Source organism: Carcharhinus amblyrhynchos, chromosome 7 (assembly GCF_965287045.1).
Source record: "Carcharhinus amblyrhynchos chromosome 7, sCarAmb.v2.hapA, whole genome shotgun sequence".
NCBI classification, from domain to species: Eukaryota; Metazoa; Chordata; class Chondrichthyes; order Carcharhiniformes; family Carcharhinidae; genus Carcharhinus; species Carcharhinus amblyrhynchos.
In genome coordinates this window covers 74346153-74359012 of record NC_137330.1, presented here as the reverse complement: position 1 = coordinate 74359012, position 12860 = coordinate 74346153, and the positions used below count along the sequence as shown (strand labels likewise).

Genomic DNA, 12860 nt, shown 5'->3' with positions numbered 1-12860 from the left:
TGTTCTTTCAGTTGTTCCTTTGCTGCTAAACCAATGTAACTGGAATTGAGAATCCAATCCACCAGGTCCCTCCATGTTCTTTTAAATCTTCCAGATTTAATTTTCCAGATATGCTAGAAAGTGAGGGGAGACAAATAGAAGGGAATGCATTTAATGATATGCAAATAAAGAAGTATGGCACCCAATCAGTTATAAATTCCCAGTTATAAATTCGGTTAAGTATTAAGAAATGCACAGTTTCCAGTTGCAGGATATCATACAGGCAGTGTTTCAAATCTGGCTGCCCAAACACCAGACATTTTTAGAATGTGTCATGTATCAATTTTAATTAACTAAAATAAAAAAAACTAGACAAACTTCCTAGGCTCTGTACTAGCGCAAGATTAGTTATCCGCATTGCTGCTGACACTCCAGTTCATTCCCATTCTCCACACAGCCTTTGACCCCACCCAATTTAGCTTGGTTCACAGTCAAAACTGCTTGATCCAAAATCCGCCAGGATTGATCCTGAGGTTGCAGGTTTTGAGACAACGTACAATACGCTGACAGAAGATTCTTGTCTGACTGGGTAATGGAAGAATCGATCCAGTTCAAATTTGAAGGATGTGGGAAAAAATATGTATACATAGCGCATAAAGCATGAAAACACTGGCATGGTTATGGAATTTCAGTCCCTGACAGTTCTTTGAAATGCCAAATTGACTCTCCAAACCCTAAAAGTAAATCAGAAGCTTTAATTGTATGTTTGAGGAAATCTTCATTCTCATTGTATAATTAGTTGGTAGTTTGGCCCAGATGTCAGTAGAACAGAGCTTCTGTCAGTTAGACTTGTTTTTGTACATTTGGGAGTTTGGAAGGTTTTTGCCTAATACATTGCTGGAAGTACACAATGATAATAATAGAGCAAGAATAGTAGGATCTCTAAACCTTGGTGAACAGAAGGCAAACAATATGGGAGGGAATTTTCTGGCTGTTCACATCACTGGGATTTTCTGGTCCCGATGCAGTGAACGAAGCTTTGGGTGAGTGCCAAGTTCTATGCCCTCTCCTGCGGCGTGAATGGAGTGTGGTTATGATATGGAGATGCCGGCGTTGGACTGGGGTAAACACAGTAAGAAGTCTGACAACACCAGGTTTAAGTCCAACTGATTTATTTGATAGTAAACTCACAAGCTTTCGAGTGAACTCTTCATTCACCTGACGAAGAGGGGAACCTCGAAAGCTTGTGAGTTTACTATCAAATAAATTGGTTGGACTTAAACCTGGTGTTGTCAGACTTCTTACTCTCCTGCGGCAGCAGGGCGTGAATGGCTTCCTAATCAATGCAATCAAAGGATTTGGAAACAAAGAGGACGGACTGAGAAAAGGGACGAATTAGTGTAGACAAGTTTAATATTAAATAAAGTGTAGAAAGAAAAAATGGATTATTAAGAAATAAAGAGAGAGAGAAAAGAGACAAATGGAAAGTAAGAAAAATAATTTACATTTCTAAAATTACCAACAATAATTCGCAACCTAAAGGAATGAGGCTTCAAACTTTTAATTGTTTACTTTCTGCGTAAGATGTTGACTGACCAGCATTAACAATTAGCACAGTGATTATGCTGTTAACTGTTATACTTAACTTAATTTGACACGTTTAATGGTCAGTTAAAGTGAAAATGCAGCAACCTCATGAACCAAAAAGGGAGGTTAAGTGCAAGATGCTGATTTGTAAAGCTAATAGTGAGATTTGCAACACACAGAGTATCTCTTTCTCACTACAAGTTGCAAATTAATAACAGTGTGAATTGTTTATTCTCTGTTGTTTCTTCAGTAAAATCTGGGCCAATGTGATATGAAACTAAAGTCAAAACTTTTAATATCAGAATATATTGTACATTCTGTCAATGTTTTTGTTTGTATAATTTTCGATAAGCTGCTTTTCACACTCTCTTACTTTTCATTCAGATTATTTATGTTGCACGGAATCCTAAGGATATAGTGGTCTCTTCCTATTTTTTCCATCAGCATCTTGCTCTTTATGAATCACCAAAGGATTTTCCAGACTTTCTAGAAAAATTTCTTGATGGTAGAGGTAAATATTTAGGTTATAATTTTCATGAACTTTATGTAAATGAGATGTCGGTTTAATCATCAAACCTCTTTCTTCTGTATAGTATTGTCTTTGTGTGTGTACATATTATAAGTAATAATGTAGTGATTGAATAGGACTTTTCAATAGAGATCTTCATCAAAGTCTAAAAAAATTAACATTATCAAATCCAAAAACATGCAAGACCCCACACAGAAAGACCAATTTTGCAAGGCTGTGGTCGCAGCAAAAACCTTGTAGGTGACAAGACATGAATATCATATCAGATTGGCAAACCTGTGTATTGAAAATGAAACATACTATATTGTGAAACACAGGATTTTGGATCTTTGCTAGGAGCTCTGCTTCCATCCTTGGTAATTTGGCCCACAATGAATGAAATTGAATTCTTCAACCGCAAGTACGACCTTCCCAGACAACGGCCAAATAAGGCCATTGATTAGCCAACTGATGGGCAATTAAGGGTCTCATGTTGCCACCAGCACTGTCAATGGTAGAATACCAGTGGTAAAGGGATTGGGTCATACACCACAGGTAAAGACTGCGCAGTGGCTCAGGTAGGAGCAGGCCTCCTGATTGGACTGTCTGTGGCTCATGAAAAGCCCCCATCCTCACAAGAGGCATCCTTGCTGAAATACCCCCCTCCTGCCCTAAGCTTACCTGCAAGTCTCTGGGCACTACAGCATTGTAGCTGTTTTAGGCTTTGCTGCTATACCAATACTGGTGATGTTGCTTGCAATAAAAAGCTTCTGGTTCTCTGATTGACTCGCAGCCCTTGGACTTAAAGGCTTCAGTATTAAGGGAATCCAAGCCTGACGCCAAGGAATTATTTCTCTGATTGGCATTTAATTCCATCAGGGCTTTTGAAAATGGCCACAGCAGCATTGCCATTAAATTGACTTTAAAATTGGGATGGAGTATTCCCTTTCCCCCATTTCCTGGAATCCCAGAGTTTAGGGACTAGGCAATGAAGGAATTGCCATCAATGGGCTGCAATTAAAGTGACAAAGCTCAATGTTACAATCCTGTCACAAATCTGTCACAATTAAGTGCATGCTCCAGTTCTAAATAAGAGCAGCTATTACTAATTGAGGAAAGGTTAGGGCGTTATTCCTAGGTATATATAAGAACCAGCTCTCACTTGTGTAGGGAGGAGAAATAGGGACTAAGTATTTTTGTTCTCTGTGGTTTGTGAATAAACTTTTGGTTAAAGAAAGACGAGTTCCAGCTTCCTCCTTCACTCAGTGAATAAGCATCAGACTGTGACACTCAAGAGGCCAGAATTAAACAAGTGAAGGTATCTCAGAAGGTTGTGGGGCTGGAGGTGATAACAGAGAAAGGAAGGGGTGAGGCCATGATCAATCTGAAAACCAGAATGAGAATTTTAAAATTGAGATTTTGCTTACATGGGAACTGGTTAAGATAGGGGATACAGGTATGATGAGTGAATGGGACTTGGTACAGATAAGGAAATGAAAAGCAGTGTTTTAGATAATCTCAATCTCAATATTACAGTTGATTGTATATGAGAGGCTGAATCATAGACTTTGAAAAGATAAGAGAGTTTTGACAGAGGGTGGTGAGTGAGTGGAATCGGCTGCCGTCGGTGGTAGTAGAGGCGAACTCGCTGGGGTCTTTTAAAAGACTTCTGGATGAGTATATGGGATCTAATGGGATTGGGAGTTACAGATAGTTCTATGGCTTGGTAGGTATAGATGAGGTCGGTGCAACTTGTGGGCCGAAGGACCTGTTTGTGCTATAGTGTTCTATGTTCTATGAATGCTAAAAAAAAGCTCAGTAAACAGAGGCTCCTAGACTAGAAATGTTAGCTCTATTCTTTCTCCACAGATGCTGTCAGACCTGCCAAGATTTTCCAGCATGTTCTGTTTTTGTTTCCAATTTAGCATCTGCATTAACTTGCTTTAATCTTGGAGTTTAAAGATCGGTGGTGTTTTGTCCCCTTTCTCCTCCAATGTGAAGAGGGAGAATCACTAACAACATCAGTTGACATGAAGACTGGGGGGGTGGGGGTGTTGAGAAGCAAGTTGGATGGCCAACATATTAGTGGGAACAGGCTGTGAGCAGGGGATGGGTCTAATGGACACAATGAACCTAATGAAGGCATGTGGTGGGACAGGAGAGAAACTAAAAATAGGGTAAAACATAGGGTAAAATATTGGTGTAAATTTAACATGGTGAGCTAGGGAGAGGAAGGGAAGTGGCAGCTCAGTTTGTATCAATTTCTGTGGCTGAGAGCAGTTTCAAAGATGGTTTGTATTCCTGAATAATCCTTGTATAAGGTCCAACCAGGTCGAGCTGTGAATGGTTTAATCATTTGCCCACCATATTTGTTCAAGTCTGTGTCATGTGGATAAAGAGAGGAAGGGGCGAAAGTCCTACTTGGAGGAACTGGCAGGAGTGGAGTCATTCTTGTTTGAATGGGCAATGCTGGGGCCTAGACTAGAAGGGATGGGGGTCATCTCTTCTCTCAGGGGTGGGGGTGAGGTTGAACAAATCAGCAGCTGCAGAAATGTTATGGTTCACGGATGATCACAGGTTAGACAATTGGAATTTTGACAGCGCATGAATTGTGGTTTTTCTTTCCCTCCAGAGTGGATACAACAACATGTATTGTTGCAAAGGGTGTATAGGTGGAGAGTGATAAAAGAAGTGATCAGAGATGGCTTTATCTGTGATTGATATGATGGGAATATGAAATGACAAGTCACGGAAGTGGTTGTGAATATGGGTTGGGTTTATCTGGAAGGAGAGATAAATGAAAGATAAGAGGCCACTGAACTCAAGAGGAGTGAAAGCACAATTCCTTATCTTTAACTGCAGAGAAACTTTATTTTGCTCCAGCCAAGTTGGAAGTTTTGTTTTTAGCAAAAATAACAGCTGGAAATTTACTGCCCCACCCATTATGGGAATCAGAGCGGGCAAGATGTGGACCATGGAAAGTTCTGTTGACCGTGGGCGGGATTTTATGGTTTTGGGATGAAAAAGGCTGTAAAGCCCCATCCAACGTATATTGTATAAAAGTAAGATATGATTTACAATGACTCATGGGGAAGATAGTGGCATAGTGTTGCTGCACCTAAACTAATAACCCTGAAGTTCAGGTGAAGGTTCTCGTGGCAAGAGTTCGGTGCAGTTAATACAATTTCAATTCAGCTAATTATCTGAAATTAAAAAGATGATCTCAATAAAGATAACTATGAAACCATTGTTGATTGTCATAACAGTAAACCCATCTGATCAACTAATATCCTTTAAGGAAGAAAATCTGTCATCCTGACCTGGTCTGGCCTGCATGTGACTCCAGACCCATAGCAATGTAGTTGATTCTTAACTGCATTTGAAATAGCCTAGCAAGCCATTCAGTTCAAGGGCAATTAGAGTTGAGTAACAACTGCTGGCCTTGCCAGTGTTGCCCACATCTTCTGAAATTTTTAAAAATGCTGAATTAGTATCCATGGGCAACTAGGATCCCTAGTTATTATCCCTAGCTATTATCCCTACTCTCCAACCCAATATCAACTAAAAATTAATAGATTTACTCAGAGTCCTAATACTCCTCTTTCACTACAAGTGGACAGTGACTGTTTTTCACCACAAATAGTGATTATTAATCCCCTTCCTATAACCCACCAGCCAAACTCCCTCCAAGGATGTGCCCTGCTCTAACGTAGAACTTGCATCTTTTTTGGTTTCTCGCCCATTTCCCCTTCTGTCTTTCTCATGCTCATCATGGCCATGAAAGATATCTCTTCTCTCCTGTACTTTTTTCCACAAAACCGTTAAACACCCATTTTCTCTCCCTGGTCCCCAGGCTAACTGATTTTACATGAAATTCTGGCTGCAATTCTCCCAAAAGTGCTGAATTGGTGGGAAAACTGTTCTAGATCCCAACTGTTTTGTCTGTTTAGCTTCTTACTTGAATATCTCCACTCTGTGTACTGCAGAGATCCCAATCGTGAATCTCACTAAAAACTCGGGGGGTGGTGTCCGGGGGATCTATTCACACTGGACGTTTGACAGCTTCGGAACTCTGCGCATGCGCAGTGCCTCAATCTGTCCGTCTCCCCGTTTGTGGAACAGCTCGATCTCTGGCCAGACCGGGACCCCCGCGGTGCTGCTCCTCCAGCAACCCCCCATGGCCGATCGCAGCCCCCACAACAATTCCCGGGCCAGCCTGAGGAGTTGCGGGTTGGCATGGGAGAATCGCGGCCTCTGTTTCTATTCAAAACTGTCATCATCAATCCCTCCTCAAAAATCCATCTTTGACTCCTCTGTACTTGTAAACTATTATTCTATCTCCAACCTACTTTTCATGTGAAGTCCTTGAATGTTACCTCCCAATTTCAAACTCCACTCCAGCTAAGTTTCTGCCCCTGCCACAGCACTGAACATTGAGAAAATTGAAATTGATTTGATTTATTATTGTCACATGTATTAACAGACAATGAAAAGCATTGTTCCTTGCACACAATACAGACAAAACATACCATTCATAGAGAAGGTAACGAGAGAGTGCAGAATGTAGTATTGCAGTCATAGCTAAAGTGTAGAGAAAGATCAACTTAATGCAAGGTAAGTCCATTCAAAAGTCTGACAGCATTAGAGAAGAAGCTGTTCTTGAGTGCTGTTTGTTGTACATAGATTATATCCCCCTCTCTGGCTGCTACCTCAAGATGAAACAGTTATTTTCCAATCCTTTGGCAAAAGAACATAAGAACATAAGAAATAGGAGCAGGAGTAGGCCATCTAGCCCTTCGAGCCTGCCCCGCCATTCAATAAGATCATGGCTGATCTGTCGTGGCTCAGTTCCACATTCCCGCCCTCTCCCCATAACCCTTAATCCCCTCTCTTATCAAAAACAGGCTGAGCTTCTGACATTATATCCTCACCATTGAAGGACCAGCTACTTCTATCTTCATAATTTCCCCTGTTTCCATTTCTGTCTCAATTCACCTGTTGCTGAAACTCTTACCTATGCTTTTGTGCCTCTAGTTCAGAACTTTTCCAAAACCAACCCCCCCAACCCCCGGCCACACTCCATAAACCTTTAAGTTTGCCCACTTCTTCTGCATATATTCTAACTTGCACTGCTTGCTAATCTACATTGATGTATTGTTGGACTGGAAGCCAATTTTAAAACTCTCATTCTCAAATTCACATCACTCCTAATTCTCCTCAGGTTTCACAACCCTCCAAGGGGTCTGCATTCCTACAATTAAAACCTCTTGTGTATCCCTTGCTTTGCTTGCCTCACTCTGCCTCCCTTTAGCTGACTTAGTCTGAAGACCTGGAATCAACTCCTTCAACCTTTGTGCCTCTCAACCCACCTCTTATTTTTAAAATCTACCACTTTGACCAAGCTTGTCACCAAACTTAAAGTCTTCTCCTTTTGCTCAGTGACACATTTTGCTTGACTGAGATGCCTTGAAATGCTTTACTTACTGAAAGACACTAGATAAAAGTAATTGGTTATTGTAATGAAACGTTGCATGTGAAATATAGTAATTTGGGAATGCGATCGAAAGTTATGCTGTAAGAAATAAATAAAGATGGGTAGATTTATAAAGTTCCTTTTTCCTTGTGCAAGAGCAGGGTAATACTTTCAAGAAAGTTGCAAGATTTGAAGGCCAATCTTCTTGGTTTTATTCCAAAGAAATATCATCCTGAATGGAATCATTGCAGAATGTTTCATACCTTTTGCCAATAATGTAAGGCTAACCAGTGGTGTGGCCTTATAAAATTCTGCCCATGTAATGAATAAGCTCATGTTCAGTATGAAACTTAAAGGTGCAACACTGCAGGTTATCACTTTTTTTAAAAATAACATGACAAACTTAAGAACTTGTATCTTAGTTTACAAATGACGGTTAATCATTTTAAATTGCTCAAGAAGCTATAGACTGCTATAACTTATTTATCCTTAAATATTAAGTCAAGTGAAATGAAATATAACCTTGAGTATTTGTTTTTTTCCACAGTGGAATTCAGCTGCTGGTTTGATCACATCAGGGAGTGGTATGCTCACAAGGATGAATTCAACTTCTTATTCATGACCTACGAGGAGATGAAGAAAGTAATAATATTATGCAAATATTGTACTTTTGTACATGTATTGGACTATGAGTAGGACACATAGCCTGTTAAACCCATCCTGCCATTTAGTAAGATGTACTAATGTACATTCAGTACTAATGTACAAACTAACTCATTTGTGCCTTTGCACAATATCCGATACATTTGATTACAAAACTGGATCAATTTCAGATTTAAAATAAACAATTGATGTCACTCCAACTCCCAAGAGGTAGAAGTATTTCAAACTTCCACCATCCTTTGTACTTAGAAGTGCTTTCAACTTTATTTTTAAAAATTCTCTTTGCTGCTTTCAAACCCATAACCACCCCCTACCATGTCCTCACACTCCCTATTTCTGTCATTTCCTCCATTCCTACAACCCTCCAAAGAAATCAGTTTTCCTCTAATTCTGATTCATTGAGCATGCTGGTTTTAATCAATGCACCAGTGGTGGTCACACCTTAAACTGCCAAGATCCAAGCCCTGGAATTGCCTCCCTAAATCTCTCCACCTCTCTACTTTGCTTTTCTTCTTTAAAACACTCCTTCAAACAAATTGCTTTGCCCAAGCTTACAGCCAACTGTCCAAAGATTGCCGTACGTGGCTCTCAAGTTTTGTTTTATAATGCAAAACCTTGGGATATTTTGCTACATTAAAGATGCTAAGTAATAATGGGGAGGCGATGACCTAGTGTTATTATCGCTAGACTATTAATTCAGAAACTCAGCTACTATTCTGGGGATCTGGTATCAAATCTCAACATGGCAGATGGTGGAATTTGAATTCAACAAAAAATAACTGGAATTAAGAATCTACTGATGACCATGAAACCATTGTCGACTGTTAGATAAATCCAGCTGGTTCGCTCAAGTCTTTCAGGGAAGGAAATCTGCCATCCTTACCTAATCTCACCTGGTTGTGACTCCAGACCAATATCAGTGTGATTGACTCTCAACTGCCCTCCAAGGGCAACTTGGGATGGGCAATAAATGCAACTTCCATGTCCCATGAACGATTTAAAAAAAATGTGTTCTGGTTCCAAATATTTGACTATGTTTCCCTAGAGTTGGATTCCCCAACAAGAAGAAATAATTTATCTTTGTTGACCCTGTCACTTCCCTTAATACCTTGAAAACTTTGACCAAATCTTCCTTTAGCCTTCTAAATTCCAGAGAATGCAACACAGTTTTTAAAAATTTATTTAGAGGATGTAGGCGTCACGAGAGGGGCCAGCATTTATTGCATATCCGCAATTGCTCTTCAGTAGGTGGCAGAGAGCTATTAAGGAGGAAGTTCCAGGATTTTGATCCAGCGATAGTAAAGGAATGGCAATATATTCCCAAGTCAAGACGGTCAGTGACTTGGAGGGAAACCTCCAGGTAGTGGTGTTCCCATATATTTGCTGCTCTTGTCCCTCCAGATGGTAGTGGTTGGGAGGTGCTGCCTAAGGATTTGTTTGATTTGATTTATCATTGTCACATGTATTGGTAGAAAGTGAAAAATATTGCCACCATACAGATGAAGCATACTGTTCATAAAGAAGGAAGGCAGAGAGAGAAGAATGTAGTGTTACAGTCATAGCTAGGATGTAGAGAAAGATCAACTTAATGTAAGGTAGGTCCATTCAAGTCTGATGACAGCAGAGAAGAAGTTTTTAAAGTTTATTTATTACTGTCGCAAGTAGGCTTACATTAATGCTACAATGAAGTTACTGTGAAATTCCCCTAGTGTCTGTTTGGGTACACCAAGAGAGAAGTTAACATGGCCAATGCATCTAACCAGCATTTCTTTCAGACTATGGGAGAAACCGGAGCACCTGAAGGAAACCCAAGCAGACACAGGGAGAATGTGCAGACTCCAGACAGACAGTGACCCAAGCCAGGAATTGAACCCAGATCCCTGGCACTGTGAAGCAGCAGTGCTAACCACTGTGCCACCATGCCACCCTAAAGTCAGTTGGGACATGACCTCAGATTTTTGTATCTGATGCAGAGAATGTATCTGGGATGCATGGGGTTTTTGATTATGCTGGCTACTTCGATGAGTTTCTGCAAGGTACACATAGCTGCCGATGTTAGTCGATGCCGTAAGGATTGCATATTTAAGAAAGGGGTAGCAGTCAAGGTGGTTGCTTTGTCCTGGATGTTGTCAAGCTTCTTGAATATTGTTGGAGCTGCACTGATCAGGCAAGTAGAGAGTATTACATTATGCTCCTGACTTGTGCCTTGTGGATGTAGACAGGCTCTGGGGGGGTTCAGGAGGTGAATTACTCTCTGCAGCATTCCTAGCCTATGGTAGCCACAGTATTGTGGGTGACTCTTAAATGTCACTCTGGTAGCCACAGTTTTTATATAGCTAGTTTAGTTCAGCTTCTGGTCAATGATATCCCCCAGGATGTTGATAATAGGGATAGTGGTGATGGTTAGAACATCTCTTGTTGAAGGTGGTCATTGCCTGGCACTTGTGTGGCGCAAATGTTAGTTGCCATTTTTCATCCCAAGTCTGGATATTGTCTAGGTCTTGCTGCATTTGGAAATGAACTGTATCAGTATCTGCACCAAATGGTGCTGAACGTTGTGCAGTCATCTGTGAACATCTCCACTTGTGGATCTTATGATGGAAGAAAGGTCATGGATGAGGTAGCTGTAGATGGTTGGGCCTGGGATGCTACCCTGAGGAATTCCTGCAACGAAACTCCGGAGCTGAGATGAGTGACCTCTAATCACTAAAACTACCTTCCTTTGTACCAATTATGAATCCCACCAGGAGAGAGTTTTCCCCCTGATTCTCATTGACTCCAGTTTTACTCAGGCTCCTTGATACCATGTTCCGTCAAATGCATTTATGTCAAGGGCAGTCACTCTCCATTCATCTCTTGCATTTGGCTGTTTGAACCAAGACTGTAATGAGGTCAGGAGCTGAATGAATGAATGAATGTTCTGGTGGAACACAAACTGAGCATCAGTGAACAGGTTATTGCTGAGTAAGTGCTACTAGATAGCACTTTTGATGACCTCTCCCGTCACTTTGCTGATGATCGAGAGTAGGCAGTAATTGGCTCGGTTGGATGTGTCCTGTTTCATGTGTACAGGACATACCTGGGTGATTTTGCACATTGCCGGGTAGATGCTGGTGTTGTAACTGTACTGGAACAGCTTGGCTAGGGGTGTGGCAAATTCTGGAGGACAAATCATCAGTCGTATTGCTGGATTATTGTCAGGGCCCATTGTCTTTGCAGTATCCAGTGTCTTCAGCCATTTCTTGATATCATATGGAGTGAATGAAATTGGCTAAAGACTGACATCTGTAATGCAAGAGACCACTGGAGGAGGCTGAGATGAATCTGATCGGTACTTCTAACTAAATATCGCTATGAATGCTTTTAGCATTATCTTTTGTCACAGATGTGCTGGGCTTCTCCATCATTAAGGTTGGGGATATTTGTGGAGCCTCCTCCTCTAGTGAGTTATCCACCACTATTCTCGACTGGATGTGGCAAAGTTTAGATCTGCTCCATTGGTTGTGTGATCATATAGCTCTATCTATTATTTGCTGCTGAAGCAGTTCGGCATAAGTAGCAAGTAATGGTAATCCTGTGCTGTATCTTCAGCAGGCTTACACCTTAGTTTTAGATATGCCTGTTGCCCCCTGCATGCCCTCCTGCACCCATCATTGAACTAGGGTTGATCCCCTGGCTTAGTGGTAATTATAGAGTGGCAGAGAGATGCCAGGCCATGAGGTTACAGGTTGTGGTTGAGTAGAATTCTGCTGCTATTGATAGCTCACAGTGCCCAATGATATCCAGTCTTGAGCTGCTAGGTCTGTTTGAAATCTAACCCATTTAGCATGGTGGTGGTGCCACAAAACACAGAGGAGGATACCCTCCAATGGGACTTCACCACCACAGGGACTGAGTGGTGGTCATTCTTATCTATACTGTCATGGGCTGATGCATCTGTGGCAGACAGGTTGGTAAGGATAATATCAAGTACGTTTTCCCCTTTGTTGGCTCCCTCACCACCTAACACGGTCCCAGTCTAGATGTTATTATCTTTAATATCTGGCAAGCTTGGTCTGTGGTGGTACTACTGAGCCACCCTTGGTGGTGGATATTGAAATTCCTCAACCAGAATACATTTTGCACCCTTGCCACCTTCAGTGCTTCCTCCAAATGTTTTTCAACATAGAGGAGTACTGTTTCTTCAGCTGAGGGGAGATGGTAAGTGATAATTAGCAGGAAGTTTATCTGGCCCATGTTAGAACTGGTGCCATGAGACTTTGTGGGATCCAGAGTCAATGTTGAGAATTCAACATTGAGGAGGCAATTCCCTCCGAGCATACACACTGTACCGACACGTCTGCTGGGTCTGGCCTGCCTACCACTGAGACAGGACATACCCAGGAATGATAATGATGGTGTCTGGGACATTATCTATAAGGTATAATTCCATGAGAATGACTATGTCAGTCTGTTGCTTAACTAGTCTATGAGATAGCTCTCCAATTGTGACACCAGTCTCAAGATGTTAGTAAGGAGGATTATGTAGCATTGACAGAGTCATTGTCATTTCTGATGCATAGGTCAATGCCAGAGGGTCTGTCCGGTTTCATTCCTTTGTGTTTTTTTCACAACTGAGTGACATTTAAGAGTCAACCACATTGCTGTGGA

The 12860-nt window shown here is 41.2% G+C and overlaps 1 protein-coding gene across 10 annotated transcripts in view; it reads left to right on the top strand.

The window, feature by feature from the left end:
* Positions 1-12860, top strand: part of LOC145345055 (amine sulfotransferase-like) — a 94360-nt gene that overhangs the window by 69863 nt on the left and 11637 nt on the right. For all 10 annotated transcript variants that reach the window (XM_080192596.1, XM_080192602.1, XM_080192604.1 and 7 more), the window contains 2 exons: positions 1951-2077; positions 8095-8189. In XM_080192596.1, the coding sequence (XP_080048722.1) occupies positions 1951-2077; positions 8095-8189 (222 nt within the window). The remainder of the gene's footprint in view (positions 1-1950; positions 2078-8094; positions 8190-12860) is intronic.